At 39.3% G+C, this 18,932-nt stretch overlaps 1 protein-coding gene across 1 annotated transcript in view; it reads right to left on the bottom strand.

Annotated features, from left to right (window-relative positions):
• SDK1 (sidekick cell adhesion molecule 1) overlaps positions 1-18,932 on the bottom strand; it is a 383,954-nt gene that overhangs the window by 257,652 nt on the left and 107,370 nt on the right. Inside the window, exons 2-4 of the mRNA XM_053992256.1 lie at positions 17,947-18,106; positions 12,076-12,182; positions 7,980-8,127 (exon numbers count right to left, since the gene is read on the bottom strand). Coding sequence (XP_053848231.1) covers positions 7,980-8,127; positions 12,076-12,182; positions 17,947-18,106 — 415 coding nt within the window. The remainder of the gene's footprint in view (positions 1-7,979; positions 8,128-12,075; positions 12,183-17,946; positions 18,107-18,932) is intronic.

The following is an 18,932-nucleotide window of genomic DNA, read 5'->3' as shown; positions in this document are numbered from 1 at the left end:
ACAAGAAATATTGTAGTACAGCCCTTAGATGCAATGCTTTCAAGTGCTTTTCCTAAACAAGGTCTCCTTTAAACCTCAATTTGGGGAATTCAAGGAGCCAGGTACATACAAGCTTGAAATTGCTGGGTATTTGCTCTCCTGTTATTTCTCAATGACACATTAGGTCCTGATTCTTCAAATAAGCCACAACAAACAGAAATAAAATGCTGGCAATGTTCAGTTTTCCAGAGACTGCAGGGGAGTTCCAGGGGAGTTCCAAGTCTGGGATGGATCAGTGGCAGTACAGGGGGTTTGCTGCGAGTCTAAGTTGAGAAGCTCAGTGAGATTTTTTGGGGAAGAAAGTAAAGAAAAGTGAGGGCCACACTCCTGGGACATTGACAGTCCTGGGAGGTGAGAGAAGGAAGAGATTTCCTCCATCATTTCCACTCCTTATCCATTCCCTTTGCCCTGCTATGGTGAAAAGCAGGTTGATCTATTCCACTCTTCCCCACTCGAGTGGCAGGAATTTAGAGAGAAAAGCAAAGAGAGAATTTAGAGAGGAAAGCAAAGAGAGTGAAGCTGAGCAAGCAAGTGATGGCTGTGCTCACCCCAATAAACATTTCCCTTGTCTATGTCTAGAATTGGTCCTTTCATGTAAAACAAGGGATATGTGTAATACATAAAAACAGCCACAGGTGTGTAGTAAGAAATAAAAGGTAGCACTAACAAGGAGCAGTTTTCACACAAACTTTGGCAGAATTCCACTGTTTTCTCACTTCTAATTGCAAGATTGCCTTCAAAAGTTTCACCAGAGCCAAAAATGCCTCCTCTCACACAGATGACCCTGACCCATGGGAGAGCAGACAGCACATTTGCAATGGGTTTAAATTCATTTGGAACCTGTTTGGTGAAGGCCAAGCACAAAGCAGCTCCACTCCCCACTCTGGGCACCCGGGATAAGGCACAGGCTGCCAGCTCCTGCCTCCCTGCAGCACTAATTAATGTAAAACTGCTTCGCATTTGCTCCCATGTAGCAAATTCTTTAAATTCAAGTTGAATACTGTTAACAAAGTAGACTTGATGCAAATCAACCACAAAAGCCACAATATATCCCCAGAGTGCCAGGTTCTGTGGTTTTGGTTTTTTTTTTTCTTCCTGAATCACACAGCAGTTTTCAGTATAAAAGTAAATCTGCCAAAATGAAAGGCTTTTAAAGTATTCCACATAAACCTGTATCTTAAAGCTACAAACTTATATGTCTTAGCACCTTTTCACATCACATAAAAATCCACTGGAATCATGAGGCAAGACAGAATTTGTCCTTTCCTGCATAGAAGGAAAATTAACAATCCTTTGTAGTACAGAGCCAGAAGTACTGACAGATACCTTTTACTTTAGTCAGTTTTGATTAATAAAAGTTGATTGGTAAACATAAGACATTACCTTTTGCTATATTTGATAAAGCACAAGCATTTTTTCATCTATTTCCATAAAAGCAGGGATATATGAGGGGCCACAGGAAATAAATTGTTCCCAGGGATTTGTGAACAATTGCCACTTTTTAAGCATAAAGCAATAGTTTTCTTTTGCATATTTGCTCTTAAGAATGACTGCGACACTTTTAAATAGTCTTATCTTGGCTGCATATTAAAATATTTCCATTTGTAGCCAGAGTAGTTCAAAGATTGACAGAAAAATGGTTTTCCACAAAAGCACATTAGTTATTAAAGGATTATATTTATGATTTGTCCTTAATAGTATCTTTAGTTCTGATTAGAAAATGCAGCAGATGCAAAAAGTGAGCCTCAAAATACGATGACAACAAGTCTTCATATTGACCCACCTCTAGATTGAGGATGGTTTTTTTAAAATAGTATATAATTCACTTTCAAAGAGTAATGCTATTAACACTTCTTTCACAGTCCATATTTTCTTTCTCAAAGTACATTTGTCCCCAGAAAGCAACAAACTCATAAATCAATTTCACTGCTAGCTGTGATAAGTAAATCATACTTAGAGCAAAAAAGGTTTCCTTCTAGTGACACTTCCATTGCCTTTGTTTTACAAATTCCAAATCTATGATTAATAAGGGTAGTAGCACATAAAATGATTTTGTTCCTTATATGTGATCATCATAGGAAAAACAATATCCAAGAGTCAGATTTTCCTCCTAGACAGTGATCTTTGAAGTTTTATTGAAATTTACAGCTGCTGAAGATTGTCCTGGAAGATACTGTGAGCATCTGAGGCCCATTAAAGCACAATATTAGTTCCAAGCATCCACTTTTTTCTAGCAAAGATATGGATTTTCCAGTGCTACCATAATGGCAGCAACTTCCCGTGGCTTATGAAAAAAACATACATTACAAAACCCTCTGTGGTTTGTGGTCCAAATTGGTAATGAAACATATTGGTCAAATCCCAAAATGTGCCTCTCATCTCATCAGCCCGAGTGCCTCTCCTGGGAAGAATCCCCTTCCAAATGAGCCTTGCTAAAAGGCATTTTCTGTGGCAGCAATGTTTTCTTCCTGCTGTCCCTGTCCCAGCTCTGAGGGGCTGAGCTGCTCCCAGCCACCCTGCACTCAGCACCCTGTGGTCCCCAGGTGCCACCTCAGTGTCCTCCCCCTCCATCAAACCAAAGAGCAGCAATCACCCCGGGAAGATGAGAGGTCTGAATACATTAATTGCTGACACATATGTTTGAAACCTGTGGCAAACAAATGATGTGCAGAGAGGAAAGCAGCGAGGCTGGATCCAGACAAGTCGAACAGCTTTGGGAAATAATGCTGGGATGTCTTCCCTGGGGTGCTGCTGTTTCTCTCTGCTGAGCACGGTGATACCCACAGCAGCCCTGACAGACAGTGATGCTCACACAGCCCCTGACAGTGCCAGGACTCCTCAAACTGAGCACTCCAGGAGATGATGGGAGATTTCCCTACAGTCCTTCATACCCATACAGGCCCTGGGGACAACACTGAAACTATTGGAAGATGATTCCTGGTGCTGCCTGTTCCTCAAAACTGAAGCTACTCAGTGCAGAAGTTTGGCTAAATAAATTAATTACAGGGCGGTGGTGATGAATTTTAGTTTAAGGGAATAATTTAATTCTGCCAAATACTCTTCTTTTTCAGGTACAGACCTTAATGTGGAGCCTGTGAAAGGTACATTCAAATAAACCAAATATTATAGGGCTTTTTCACATCTTATTGTTGAGGTGTCACTCCATGACGTTAGCAGACATAAGATCTGCAAATTTTATTTTTTAAATTATTATAGCTAATACATTGCAGAGATGACAGACTCTGAATTTATTGTTCAGTAATGATAATCATCATGATCTTAATGAAAGTATTATCCAGTGTATGTGAAAAGTAATTATGTGCAACTGACTTAAGTTGTGTGACAGGCTGGTATTTGCAGAGAGATGCTCTGTGCCACTAGAACTGCTCACAGAAAAATGAAGTGGTGTTTGTTTTAAAGTGAAAAATATATACGTGGCACATTAAATCAGCTGCTATCATCAAAGCAAAACCTAATCTAATGCTATTATCAGCCCCAAATTTGATGTATTATTCCTAGATACTTCAATTTTCCTCATATTTTAAAGCCTACTTAGCTACAACTACTTTTTTTTTTTTTGAGGTTGCCATTAATACATTTACAATTTTACTATAACAAATGTCTAATAAATTTGCACCAGCTTTGCCTATTTGCAAAGTATTGTGAGTGTTCAAAACCACAGCAAGTCAGGGGAGAGTTGCTTGTGCTGAATGTATTTTAATTTCCACGATCTGCCAGCAACTTCAGTCTCTAAGAGTTAATAATGACCAAATGCATCCCATAATGAATTGATCTGAGTGCAAAACACAGATATTAACCTGTGTGTACCTGAAGGCAATGCAATCCAGCATTCCTGCCTAGGGGGATGAGGTGCATTTGTGAAGTCTTTCGGTTCCTCAGGAGTTAATTAAGTGACTAAATGTCCATCCTGCTGAAAGGGACGCCCCAGAAGTGCCTTTATACACCAAAAATGAACTTTCCTGTTTTGTGTCAGACATAATTCCACTGTCAAAAGACATGAGTTTATATTCATCTAACTGCAGCTTACATGGGGAAGCGCAGTTTCACTGTAAGGAAGTTAATGAAGACAGTAATAATGTCTGCATAGAAGTTTTCTTCTTACAGAAAGTGAATTAAATGAATTGATGGCTGGAATGAACCTTTTCTCTGAAAAATGCTTCACTTAGAGAAAGGTAAAAAACCCTCTAAGAGTACTAAGAATTTAATTCCTCAATGCCACGAGTGAAAGGCAATTGTAGACCTTGATGGTGCTACTGTCCTTTGTACCTCTCCAAGGTACTGTTTGTGCTCGTGTAAAGAAAGTTAAATGTTCTTTGCTTTTAGGCCTGATGAAGTACAGGCAGGCAAAGCAAGCAAAATACTTGATATCCCAGAGCAGCAATTTCTTTTGATGCAGTCACCTTTAGAGAGCTGCTAGTTTTGGTAAGATGTGCAGGGAAACAGGCAAAATCATCCCATCAGTCAAGACCCTGGATAATAGTGCAGCTGTAACTCCACATTTCTCTGCTGGTGTGTTTGGAAATGAATCTGTCTGGGTGTAATGTGAAGTCTCGTCTAGAACATCTTGGGGAATGTAGAATAATAACAAACACCTCAAACCCTAATTCTTCTCCTTGCTCATTTTCTCTTGTTCTTGATCTTTTAGACTCCTCTCCAAATCTCCACTTTATACTTTTCTAGCACGTACAGAGCTTCATTCTATTCCAGAAACACCTCTTGAAAATACCAAGCTGAGGCTTTGATGAATGCATAAAAGCCAAAATGAATGTACACCCACACTGCACTAAGCGAGGAGGGGAGGACAGTGACTTTTAGGACTTAAATTTTTAAACACACACCATCGTGTCCCACTGACTCTGCTGCACATTTGTTAGTCGCCTTAAGTCATAAACTATAACAACAACCCCAGGAGTATGTGCAGGCCACTTGCTTCACATTTATGTATTATACAGGGATTTGTTGACTTTACATGCCCACTCATTTAGGAGCAACTTGTCATCCTATTCCTGTTTTTATCTGGAGGCTTTAACAAAATATTACCAACACCATTAGGATGGGTACTAATACTTATTTGCAAATTCCACTTTGAATAACACCAGCAGTTAAATTAAATAGGGTGTGCACTTTGAAAAAAAATTGCCTGTGTCCCAAAGGAAACTTTCCCCCAGAAAATGTCACAGCCATGCACACTCTCAGAGTAGGATCTAAAAAAAGGTGAAACCAAAGCTATTCACTGATCTTTTCTCCCCCGCTACCCTGAACAACTGACAAGGGCACATAGTGGTAGGAAAAGAAGGGATAGTTTTAAACTAAAAGAGGGTGGATATAGAGAAGAAATCTTTCCTGGTGAGGGTGGTGAGGCCCTGGCAAAGGTTGCCCAGAGATGCTGAATAGCTGGCAGGGCCCCTCCCTGTAAGTGTCCTAAATACTGGTACTCAGTGAAATGTCTCAAGAATTTCTTATTTTTTATTCTCAGAATTAGTGTTACTTTTGATCTTTTGTACCTCTCACCTAAGGACAACTCTGTTCCCACATCAGTGAGATGAATCCATGCACACAAGCATGAGGATCATTTTTATGGCATAAAAATGGTGCAGAGTTAAACCCATGTAAATTAAGGCTTTTGCATGAGTAAAACTCAACCAACTATTTGAATGAATTTCACCATAACCACCACTGTTCTCCCCATTTTTTGCCCTGTTTATGTCCTCACTTCTCATGCACCACAGCAATGTCACTCCTAGAAATCTTTATTACAGCTGACACGTGAAATTATGGCTGATTGATTCAGCCAAACCATTGTAAGCTTGTTTAAGAGCATTAAAAAAGCTTTATATTGATTTAGCAATACAAGGTACTTTTAATCAGATTAAAGAGCATCGTACAAGGTGGTTGTATCAATTTCCCTGATCAGTTTAGCAGGAGATCCAGTGAGATTGATGCATCAGCCTAACTGGATCACTGGCTAAACTGATCAGGGAAATTGATCCCTCTTGGTGCACAGAAAAACGTGTGAAATGCACAACTTGTTCCACAGGTAAGAACCAGCTCCCATAAGATATTTCTCCATTTCTCACAGTTTTATATGTATTCTCTCCACATCTCAGCTTTCCTGTATTTATAGGGCTGCCATATTTACTTCCCAAATTTCATGGACAACAAGATGTGAGTGGATGCTCTCGGGTTTTTCCAGTATTTTGAGACGTACTGCACAGAGTGCTCTGATGATTGGTGAGTGTACCATAAATCTGTCACCTCCTGAGCATGTCAGACTCACTGTGCACCATCTATCAAACTTCCAAGCAGTCTCACACTTCCAGCATGAGCATTTCAGCTGCAGAAGTACTCAGAGATTCCTACACAGGCCAGACAAATGTCCTCAAGTGTCCCTTTTAGACAAAATTTCTGACCAGGGAAATGGAATTTATATGGAAACCTTGAGGTGTATTTCAGCCCTGCTGTAGCCAGTGTTGCAGTTCTCCCATTTTAAGCAGGACCACAGTTACAGGTCATTTTACCCCAGCAATCCCATGGGGGTAAGGGCAAGAGGAAAGCACAGCAGGTGAAAATCAGGATCTTTATATTAACAATACATGGCATACACAGCTGTACTTGCAATTTTCCCAAACTGTAAGAGAACTCAGGCAAATCTCATTGTCAGGCACTGCAGGCTTGCCTTGGTCACTCTGCTCTGTTCCCTGCAAGGGCTCCCAGGGAACTCTCAGGTATCAGGATAACAAGGCCTTGTCACTATCTGCAAATTCCTGATTTGTGTATTCTCAGCATTGACAACACAAAATTTGTAATGTAGCACAAGTGGGGGAAGTAGATCCTTAATGGTTAATAACTCAGAATTTGTCACTTAGTTCCCTTCAAGAGATTGCCCAGGAACCTATTGTTTCATCTTCCAGCTGTTTCCCATCAAATTGCTATTAAATTATTCATAACTTATTACATTGTTTCTTCACATCCCTGCAATGCTAATTTTAACAGTTTCAAAGCTACTCTAATACCAGCTTTCATATTTCAAAAAGGCACATAGCAGCAAAATATACTGTACAGATTAGCAAAATTCAAATTTAAGAGAAGCTTTCCCTTTCTAATATGAACTCTAAAGCACTCCTGGAACACAACAATATCCCATTACCATCATTTGCTAGCACATCTATCCCTTTGAACACATGAAAATGTAATGCACAGTTAAAAACTAACCAGCAACATTCCTGGCATTTCAACAGCATTCTAATAAATGAGACAAGATTTAATCCCCATTTTTCAATGTTACAGCCAGGCCCTTCAGTCTCTGAAACTGCGCAGATAAAAACATGTGGTGGCTTCATAACTGTTTCAGAAAAGGATAAATGAGCACACCTTGAGATAATAACTAATCAAAATGCAAGTACTGTATCATTAGGGGTGAGCTGTTAATTAGTAAAAAATAAATAAAATTGTCATTGTTGGCAAAAAAAAATGAAAAGAATAACCAATATCTAGAATTTTATTGTGAGGAAAATAGAACTAAGCATAACTGCAACAAATCCCACAGATTCATGTTTTAAAAGAAAAAAACCCTCAGAATTCATTAAGTTAGTGCACTCAAGTAAACGTAATTGAGAGATGAACGTTCCTTTTTCCAAAATGTATCATGGAAATGAATAGCGTGAAGGAAGCTCAGGCATTCTGCACATCCAGCCCCTTATGCTGCACCAGGACCATTAAAACCACATGAATTATTTTGTCAAACTGCTTCAGAAGTTCAGAGACAGTCTTAAAATAGTAATTTATCTCAAACTTAGTACGAACACGACTACTTTATTCTCTTTAAACCTTAATTAGTGTACTTAAAATGTAAGCTGTGTTATCAAATATAATTAATCATATTTTAGGGTGGGTGTATTTTGAGCTTTAAATTGACTTACATTCTGCTGCTTGGTATAATCTTGTGCCCGTCTCTAAACCACGTCACTTGGGGCCTCGGGTGGCTGAGGATGTGTGGGAAGTTCAGAACAGCAGCTTGGCCTTCAGTCACTGTTTTTCTCTGGTCTGCACCCATGAAATCTCCCATGTCTGCAAAAAATTAAAAAAAATAAATTAAAAAGAGAAGTTTTGCCTTTCTCCCCATTTCTTTTCAGGAGACAGGGAAATCACTGTGTTTCCCACCAACCACTGGCACTGATAATTACTCAAGGGACACTATGGATCACAGGACAGTTTGGAATTTGGGGATTTTGGATTATAGAGGCAGATGAAGGAAAGCCCAGTGTTGCTGGTGCACCCTGTGTTCTTGGGCAGTAACTGAGGGCTTTTATTGAAAATGACATTTTAATGGAGGTTTGTTTGCTTTGGTTTTTCACTTGGTTGGGTTTTTTTTTTTTTTCAGACAAATCCTTAACAATAAAAAGGAAACCCCTGCAATTCAAAGGGATGCTCATGGTGTATATAAATATGTCAATTTTTGGGTCATCTTTCTGGTTTTTATGCACAGCTCCACAAACAGACAAGCAGCTCTGCCACTGCTGCCAGGCCAACAGAGAGTCAGAGCTAGGCAAGGATCCCAAAATGATCCTGGAATCCCAAGGTCATGCTGGGGGCTATCAGCTCTTCTGACACAACATTTCAGTGTCAATAATGCATCCCTACTGTCAGAGAGCAGCTTTTAACATAAGTTTTAATGGAAGAAATGATACTACCCTTATGAACCCCTGCCTCTCCAGGATTTATTTCACAGGCAAGTTCAGGTATCTGGGGAGAATTTGGAGAAACTCAAGTGAGTGTTTTTTTCTTGTTTTTCCTTTGCCTTTTGTACTGCATTCTTATCCATTAAAATGAACAGGGCTGTAGGCTCTTTCTTCTTCACCCTCCAAAGAACTTCTCTGCATTTTAATTTGATTTAAGCTAGGAAACTGACACACACACAACAGAGAACTATTCCAGCTTCTGTCACTGAATTCCATTTTTTTAAGGACAACAGGGTTCTCTACAAGTTCTGTGCTGCAGAGAAGGATGCAAAGGGCACAGAAAAGAAATGACTGCTATCAGATCTGTGAATGGCAGGAGATGAGAAGAGACAGAGCAAGAGCAGAAATTAAAAACACATGGTAATTTAAAGAAGCTTTAATCATCTTTGTGATTTTCAAGTTATTTATTCAGACATAATCAGCATTGTACTTCCTCTGCTGCTCCAGATTCCTTATAACTGTAATCAGATCAGCTACTTGAAAAGAGATTTCAAACTGTGGAGGTGGATCTAATTAACTTCACTGTCATATGATTATTTTAGTTTTCACAATACAGGAGTTTTAAAGCCCATCCTGTAATTAAGATTTACTCAGCAGTTTTCTCATAAATATCTGTTCCCATTCAGTTAAGTAATATGTTAGCATGTGTTGAGAATATTTTTTAAATTATTTAACAAGTTCCCTGCTATTTCAGATATCTAGGACATGGAAAATACCTCAGATCTTTCTCAGTGCCATTATAATTACACCTTTCAATTCTTCACTGGAGATCTTGAGTTGAGCTGTATTGGGAAGCATCCTCTACTCACTGGCAAAAACAGATCATTTCTTGTGAATCCTCTGAGTTAAAAGACTAACATTTCAATTCCCATAAGTTTTGATGAGTGGCTAAGATGACTTTAGGAACCCCTTGGAACACTGCTTTCTGATATGTTTTGAAGAATAACCAAAAAGCAATATATGATAAAATATTAGGAACATCATGACATCCACACAGTTTAAATCAATTAATTTAAATCAAAACCATTAAAACACAGACAACAATCACATGGCATCAGTAACTACCCTGAGTGAAGGGGAAAGAGGATATTTAAAACTTGTAGAACACTTTAATCTGCAGGAATAAAGTGCAAATCTGACTGGCAATTTCATTACAGAAGCCATTGATGTCACAAAGGCTCAAGACCAAAGATCTCCCAAGTCACACAGGATCTGGTTTGCTTTGCCTCAGTGTCTTTATCAGTGAAAAGAAATGAATAGATGAATTAATACATAGACTGCTTAATTCAGACAGACTTAAGAGAGAACCTTTTAGCCTCGCTCAGCAATGCAGATCTACAAATTAAATGGGGGGAAAACTAAAACTGAAGAAGAGTAAGCATTTGCACTTCTTACTCTCTCCAGAACAGCCAAACACGCACAAACCAGCCTGGAGAGACAAAACTCTGCACTGCAAACCTTCCCCCCCTTCAGAGGGGAATAAAGCTGTCATTTCAGGAGACAGAATTCTTCAATAGCAGCAGCAGCATCAAGGAAAAGCATTCCTGTGTCTCCTTCTCACTATTGTTCCCACCAGGACTTCCTCAGGAATTGCTCCCTGCACCGTGCCAGCACAACTGCTTGCACAGCTGGGTAGGGAGCTGGGCAGGGAGGAGCTGGGAGACAACTTTAACAGCCCAACAAAAGAACTGTTGCTCTTTTAGAAATTTTGGAGAAGTCTCCCAGCCCACAGCTGCTCAAAAACATTTTTCTGCTGAGCCTAAAGGGGAGTGAGCTCCACTGCAACCCAGGATGGGAATGATTAGTGGGATGCAGGAGAAAATGGGCACATTTTCCCCTGGGACTGCTACCAAAGTCTTTGTCCCCTGAAACCACACCTGGAGATGCAACTCCAGAGGCATCCAGGCTCCTCCAAAGGCTCAGTGCTGCACAAGAAGAGGCACCTCACCCTCCCCTTCCCCTCTAAACCCCTGCTCACCCCAGACCTCACTCAAGGTTCTGTTCACACAGCAGCTTGCAGTACATCCTCTGTGACCTGACAGAATTCACTAAAACTGCAGAGGAATATTTGGAAAAATACTTGCAAGAGTCTGAGCCAGGTCAGAGTGAGCCCATGGTCAGTAGACAGCAGGGGCACAGGGCTGGCAGAAGTCAGGAAAGGAAAACTCCATTTTAGCAGCAGTTTATTTTTACTTTAGCTCCCAGCAGCTCTGAAACAATAGGGAGACCAAACATCAAATTACTGATATCACTGACATTACAGATTAAGTAACAAAATCTACTGTAATGCAGTAAACTGATGAACATGATACCAGAACTTACATAATACTATTTGAAACTGGTTTTATTTTAAAACACAGGAAATTCCATTTAATTCCCCTCACTGACATACTGATTAACTTGAATCAGTACCTTCAAATTTGGTATCTAATAAATAATTCAATTTCTCTAAATTCTGCTTATGAAGTGACATTTACTACTACTGAATTTCCAGTTACTGACCCTGATGAGAAATTTGATCCATGTATGGCACTTTTTAGGCACAGCACACAAATCTGTCACTTTTAAAATTTCTTTTATGCTTTTACTTTGGAAAAAGAATTAGGGCTAATCTTGTTATTATTTCCAAAGTTACTTGAATTGTATTTTCTATATGTTAACTGAAGAAAAGGAAATCAAGGGTACGTGATCATTTCTTATGTCACTTTCATTAGCACGAACACCTGAGAAAACTAACTTAACCTTTCCAAATGGCAGTTGGGTTTCAAAAATTCTGCAAAGTCCAAACTGAAGTGAGGCAAACATTGCACCTTCAAAAAGGTGTTGAGAACAGAATTTTAAGGTTTTGTTGTAAAACTGCTGATTTGGTACCACAAGGATTACGATGTGAAATCTTCCTGGTGCTATCCCCACCATCCCATTCCCTTCCAGATGCTGCTGCTTTCCTCTAAACTTTTTGTTGTTGCTGTAGCTGTTGTTTTGGTAGTTTTGATAGTTTTGTGCATGGCCTTCCTTAATTCCATATGGTGTAACAGTTCTCTCATGCTACAGACATCTCCAAAGAGTCTCATTTTCATGGCTTTGAACAGCTCAAAGACTGTGCTGCACTGCTCTGAGCTGCTTCCAGATGAAGAATGAAATCCTTATGAGGCAGTAAGTGAAAAATTTGTTAAGTCTGATATTTAACACCTGTTCAGACTGACAAATCTCATCATACATCAGGTTTTTACCCAAAAAGAAGCTAAAGAGTTACAGAGTTACCCCCTCTCAGACATACATGCCACTTGGACTTGAGATCTCCTCTGCAGCAGTGCCCCCATCCTGTTCCTCACGATGCACTGGTAGAAGCCAGCGTCAGCTCTCTGCAGAGCTGGGATGATGTACCTGCAGGGCAAAGGGCACAATTAGAGAGCACTTCTTCCTGGTTTATACTTTGTCTTAAATGCTTATTGTATTTTTTCTTACAAACAGCATTCTTGTGTAATCTCAGGTCTTTGGTTACAGTATTGTCTGTTATACACAGATTTTTAAAAAACAGCTGACACGAAATGCATGAAAATACCTTTCAGTCTTCACTTCTGCATATGATAAATGCCAAGTATATCAAAAATTCACATGAAAGATGGACTTAATTTTTCCCCTAGTTTTCTCTACCTTCATTCATAAGGCAAAGCAGGTAATTAGTTCAGAGAAGCCACAAGAAGCTTAACTGTAGGCATTAGGAAGACTTGCAAGAAGTATCAAAGCTTTCCAATGAAAGCTCCACTGAAATTCAGAGGAATCCTGGAAGTGCCACCTTGTGCTGTACCCTGTGTTTGCTCTGCCCTTCAAACAGACACTCAGTCCACTAATCTCACCTTCCTCATTCAGCTACATCTGATTGCTCAACATGAAAATGAGCTGATAGGCACAGTTTTAATGGGAATAAAACACATGAATAATAGAGATAATCCTGCATTAAACAAACATTAATCACAAGTGCATATTCCCCCAGTCACCTTCAGGAGATATTATGGCAGGATTAATGAAAGACTTTATGGAAGATAAGGAAAACTGCTGAATTTTAATCTTCAAAATTTAATTCCACTAAAAGAAAACATTTCTTCTTAGACTCAAATATATTGTACACACCCACGTGCAGAGCTTAATGCCTGAACAGAATCAGGGAGCATAAAACAAAGGAGGCAGAAGATTCTGGTGTCATCACAAAATACACCCCAGCAATTGGGTTACACCAGCAAACACAGGGGACCAAACCAGAGCCCAACACGGTGGGCAAGCTTTACACATCCCTGGGGTGTCCAGGAGCCCCTGGCTGCCCATGGATACGTGCTGTATATGTGTATCCATGGGGGGTGGGTATGTGACAGAGAGAGCCCAGGTACAGCACCTGTACCTTTTGCAAACCAAGCTAAATAATTCTGCATTTTTGGGACACATGGCTTAAGGTAGGCAAAAGTTATGCTCCATCACTATAGACAGAAATTACAGCATAAGTTGGTATGCAGCTAATGCTATAAAGTTCTACATTGTTACACAAAGCAATACATAATTACTTTTCTCAAAGATTTTCAAAATTGTAACCTAGCACTCTGTTTTTGATATTCTGCTTTTGATATTATTTACATTTACAGAGCAGTAGGGGACCTCCTCAGGTCACCGCTGTGACCTCCCCAGCAGCCACCGGCACATTCCCTGCCATGGCTGTGGCAGCTGGCACCAGGAAGAAAAGGAAGATTCCAACCTGTGCTCTTTATGGGAGTCACAGCAACTCCAGGACACAAATAATGACTCTGAAGCAGGAATGTTGTTTCCTCTTGCCTAACGAGCCTCACCATGGGGAATGGAGTGAGAGAACAGGTGAAAACACAAGGCAGAGGAGAGAAATCAATAGGACAGGAGGCTTCTCTAGTTCCTTATAAAATCATTTCCTTCTCTGCCAGGAAGAAGATTGTTGTGAAACATCATTATAAAAAAAAAAAAAAAAAAAAAAAAAACCCACAAAAAAAACCCGGAAGATTTTGACAAATACTGAAAATTAATTTTTACAGTTCTTTTTACCCAACAGGTAAACATCAACAATCTTTCTTTCTCCCATAAAGATTTAGTGTCCTACTTGACTAATACCTTGTCTATTAAATGAAGCCAAAATTAAAGACCTCTTTCCTGAGTATTCATCTGTACTAGGACAGTAATGCAGAGTTAGTTTTGCTGCCACCAGGACAAAACAAATCAATTAGATCAGAAGTGTCCTACTTTGGTTTTCTTTTCTGACTTATTAAAGTTTCAGCAGGAAACATTCTTAACATGTTGCCTGAAGAAATGAAAATCTTTTAAAAATTTACAATGGAAATCCCATCTACTTTGGAAATTCCAAGGCAGCCAAAACCTAGAGCAGCTGGATTCTCAGTGGACCTACTGGGTATAATGTGCAGGTACAGCAAGCAAAATTAGAAGAATAAAATAACAAATGTGGAAAAAAGAGATAGGACGTGTTAATACTGTTTGAGACGAACTTGAAAATTGCAAACCTGGGCAAGGGATAAATATTAATGGAATTTCTGATTCTATGTTTACAATTTTAAACAGTCTTTATGCACCTCATATGTCTTATTAGAGTTTTAAAACCTACTTTTCTATTGACCTAACAGCCTTGATACTGCTTTTTGTGCTATGCTTTTTCCCATTCCACTTGTTTTCTGACTGGCAGGAAGGGATATAAATAGGCTTTCTAACTTCTAAACAAGACTTTCTTCCCCAGAATGAACTGAAATCAAAGGTTAATACAATTCCTTACAGTGACAAGACAGAATTTTGCTTTCTTTCTGTCTACGCTCAAATTTGAAGACAGATCTTCCCATTGTAGAGATGCCAGGAGGCTCCTTGAGGTTCCTGCAAGGACTTTGGAAAGTCAGCCCCGACTTTTCCCTCAGTTTGAAAGTCACAGCCAAGCAGAACCTGGAGTTTGGGAAGGTTCTGCAGAGAGATGGGAAGTGACAAGCGGAAAAGAGAAGCTTCAAGGGAAGTCTCCCCGAGCCTGATGTGCTCCATCACCCCTCTGCAAAGAGCTCCAGGAGGGAGTGGCATCAGCCACCTAAGGAGAAATCCCAGCCAACACTTACAGTTCACATCTAATCTAAAATTTAAACCCTCATTTTAATTTTAAATGCCCTTGGAGTTGAAAGTGAAGCTATAGGCTATGGGATTTAATAGTCATAATTATGGATACAGAATTAAAGCTAAGTGTATTTTATTAGATATTCATGTTACTTTTTATCTACTCAAGCTTTTTAACAAAAGACTTATGGATCAACTGATCTAACTTTTAGAATACAGAAGCAAAACTGAAATGTGTCCATTGTTAAAAACATAATAATCAGATACTTTTAAGTAATTTGGTTGAAAGTGTATGGCTGCTTAGACATGACCTTAGTTTCTTAAATTCCAATAAATCAATATCTTGTGGCCACAAAAGCAAATATGACAAACACACCTGGTCGAGAACTTAATTCAAAAGAAAACAAAGGGGAAAAAAAAAAGAAAACAGAAAAAAAACACTGCCTGAACTTTAAAGTCTCTTAACTTATAGACATGACCAAAATTGCTCCTGCAGTCAGCAGCATCGATTTGTTTTCATAAGGTGGATCTCAGATCACAAAGAATTGATAAGGTTGTTTTATAAATACTTAACACAAAGTGGTGTATGCACAGTCACTGTGAAAGCCAGGCTGTGCACACAGCCGGCCTCGTTAGACAAAGAGGAGCTGCTCACTCAGGGTCACCAGTGTCACAATGCAAAGGCTCCAGTTAGTTCTTTACTCACTTGGGCTGTTATAATAATATATTTTCAGCCTGTTACAATATAGACATTATTTTAACTGAGACACACTAAGTAATATCAATTACCAAAAACTCTTTGATTGATGATTCAAATTGCAGCAGAAGTCACTTACTCAGGAAGATTCGTGCATTTAAACAGGCTATTTACCCAAGAGAACTGCACAGCAAACTGTTATGGGGTCAAAGGTTAAATTCTGCAACCACAATTTTTATGTCTGAGCATATCTCTTCCTTGCTTTCATTCATCCTAATGTACCTATGCCTTTTTTTGGAAGCTTAAAGCTTTGCATTTCTACAGAATCAAAATCCTGTTTAGCTGATCTCTGGCTGTGGTGTAGCAGTAGGGATGCAATTTCTAAATTAATATTTTCTATCAATATTATTATCATAAACCAGCAGCTTCCTCTATGCCAGATCTTTTAATAAGAAATAGAAATAAGAATATTTAAAAAATGCAGAATTAATAAATATGGTTTGGATCATGACCTGACATTCACAGGAACAAATTAAATGCAATATAAGAAACAAGGGACTGACTGCAGGTATGTGCACACACAGCCTGGGAAAGGTGTTCCAATAACTGACTCACACTGCCATACACAGTAAAATTCCAATTTTGTATTGGGATGTCCACTTGTTTAAGAAAAACCATGGCACTCAGGTCTTACTTCAAAATGTCACACATTCTTACTCAGGTTTCTCCTAATACCACGAAATGTCAACTCCCAGTGCCTAGCACACCTACAGGGCTGGAGTTCTAACCTCTGCTTGCTGTTCATTCCATGTTCATGTGTTTGTCCCCCACACCATTTTTCCTCCCACTCTCTCAGCATCTCACATGGTCAAGGCTGCTCCCAGCTCCTTCTACCCAGCCACTACAACTGACTCTGCTGCTGTTGATCAAAAAAAGTGGCATTTGCACAAAGCCATGCTCAAACATTCTGTGATTTGTTGTGCTATTAGAGATCTTTTCATTTTCTAGAAAGCATTCACAAATCTCCTCTTTATGTGCGTGTGGCTCATAATCCACATCCCAAAAGCTTGAAAGCACCAACCATGAATAGATGCAGGGGCTCAGGAATAAGAGGGCTCATCCAAATCAAGTCTTGCATTTCTAGGTAACTTCATATAGAGCTAAGTGCTTGGGTTCAAACAGTTGCTAAATACTTGAAACGTTAAATGACCCCCACAAGTTTTAAAAAGTTATTTAAGGGAATCTTTTCCCCTACTGCTCTGTAAATGTAAATAATATCAAAAGCAGAATATCAAAAACAGAGTGCTAGGTTACAATTTTGAAAATCTTTGAGAAAAGTAATTATGTATTGCTTTGTGTAACAATGTAGAACTTTATAGCATTATCTGCATACCAATTTATGCTGTAATTTCTATCTATAGTGATGGAGCATAACTTTTGCCTACCTTAAGCCATGTGTCCCAAAAATGCAGAATTATTTAGCTTGGTTTGCAAAAGGTACAGGTGCTGTACCTGGGCTCTCTCTGTCACATACCCACCCCCCATAAAGTCTGAACTCACCTGGCAAATTCTACAAAATCTGAAAGCACCAACTAAGTTGCATAAAAATTAAATTTCCGTAAGGGTACAGAAATTTCTGTTTGCGTGGAGAAAACCCAGTCAATCCTCCCACATCAGAGAAAAGCAGACAAAACTTGGCTGTCTGGCACGTTGGTGCTTGGCCAGCCATGCGCTGCCTATCAGCAGGAATGAGCTCTGATAAGCCACCCTGTGGTTTAGCTCCTGTTTGATGGAATGTCTGTGGGATGGGGAGGGAGGCGGGAAGAAGGTCCTGGGGGCAAACTGCACAATCATTAAAGGGCAGTTTGTTAAACTATCAGCTCCCTTTTGGAACTGCTAGAATTGAAACAGAAAGTTTTGTGTGGAATTTAAGACAGACCACATTCCTCTAGATCTGATGGAGACGGAGAGTCCCAGCGAGCTTGGCTCTGTTCGAGGATGATTTCACACATCATATGTAACATTTAGCTAAGGAATGTGTCTCCTATTTATCACAAACACAGGTAAAAGTTACATCTCCAGCAAAAGGCACTTCTGGTACTTAAAAATTCCATGTTAAGACCCACATTTTGAAACGTCAAGTCTCATTTTTAGCAAAGGAATCTCATCTCATCTGTTTACAAAACCTACTCTTCTTTCATAATGAACCCCCAAGTCCCTGTGTCTGTATCTACAAAGCTCTTTGAGGCATTGGGAAATGGAGGGGGTGGGGTTTGGTCTGGGGTTGTTTTTTGCAATTCCACTTGCAGAGGTGATTATATGGATGTTATTTACTTGTATTCACTGGAGTAGGAGGTTATTTCACTGTCGTTGTGCAACCACTTGAATTCCAAGGGCCAGCTGCCTTCAGCAAGGCACGTAAGGACCAGTCTGTTTCCTTCCAGGTGGATCTGGGGCAAGCCTGGTTCTGTCTTGAAGAATGGTGCAACATCCCCTGAAATACAAAGGAAAAAAATGAGTTTGAAGGCTATTTAGGAAAATATAGGAGAGATGACTGATATTTAGTTAATTTCTCCTCCACATGGTCATGGTAAAACAAGAAACAACATGATTCAGTTAAGGCTTGCACTTCATAGCTAAGCTTTATCTTTAGGGGCAGAATTACCAAGATCTTGATAAACTTTGTCCTTGCCCACTCAGAGAAGCTTTTGTCCATGTTTACTCTTTCTCCAGAAGAGAATTCCAACATTGCCTGCTGTGGCAGGCAGTGAACAACCCTACTGGGTTTTTTTCCCCTCTTCTCCTTTCTGAGGATTAAATACACTCAAAGCTTCTTTTTTTTACCTTTTTTCTAAATTTATTTATTTAATTGAATAGAAACCAGAAGTGTAATCTTGGATAGAAATTATTATAACAGCAGGAAAAGTCTCAGGGTAAATGATAAGGAAAAGAATTTAGAAAAAAATACCTCACAAGTTTAATGTATTTTTCAATGTTCTGACAAACCAAAATGGGTTAGTGAAGACACTAACAGATTTTAGAATTAGGGTACTTCAGTAATATGCAAGGGTCAAATGTCATCTCAACTCTTGTGTATCACAAATAAAACACTCCCAAGCAGCAAAATTCTTGATGGGTAAATTGCCAAAGCTCTGCTCAAATACAAATTGATTTTGAGTCCACACCTGCTAGAGATCTACCCCAGTCACCTCTGGAAGACGAAGGCTTTTCACACTTTACGTGTTGAATTTCTACTTGTAACTGTACAGGAGCTATAGGCTTAATTTTAGAAGCATACAAATACCTTCTACAACCAAATT

The sequence above is a fragment of the Vidua macroura genome, chromosome 16 (genome assembly GCF_024509145.1).
Source record: "Vidua macroura isolate BioBank_ID:100142 chromosome 16, ASM2450914v1, whole genome shotgun sequence".
Classification (NCBI taxonomy): Eukaryota; Metazoa; Chordata; class Aves; order Passeriformes; family Viduidae; genus Vidua; species Vidua macroura.
The sequence above is the reverse complement of the archived record's forward strand: the minus strand, read 5'-3'. Positions and strand labels throughout refer to the sequence as shown.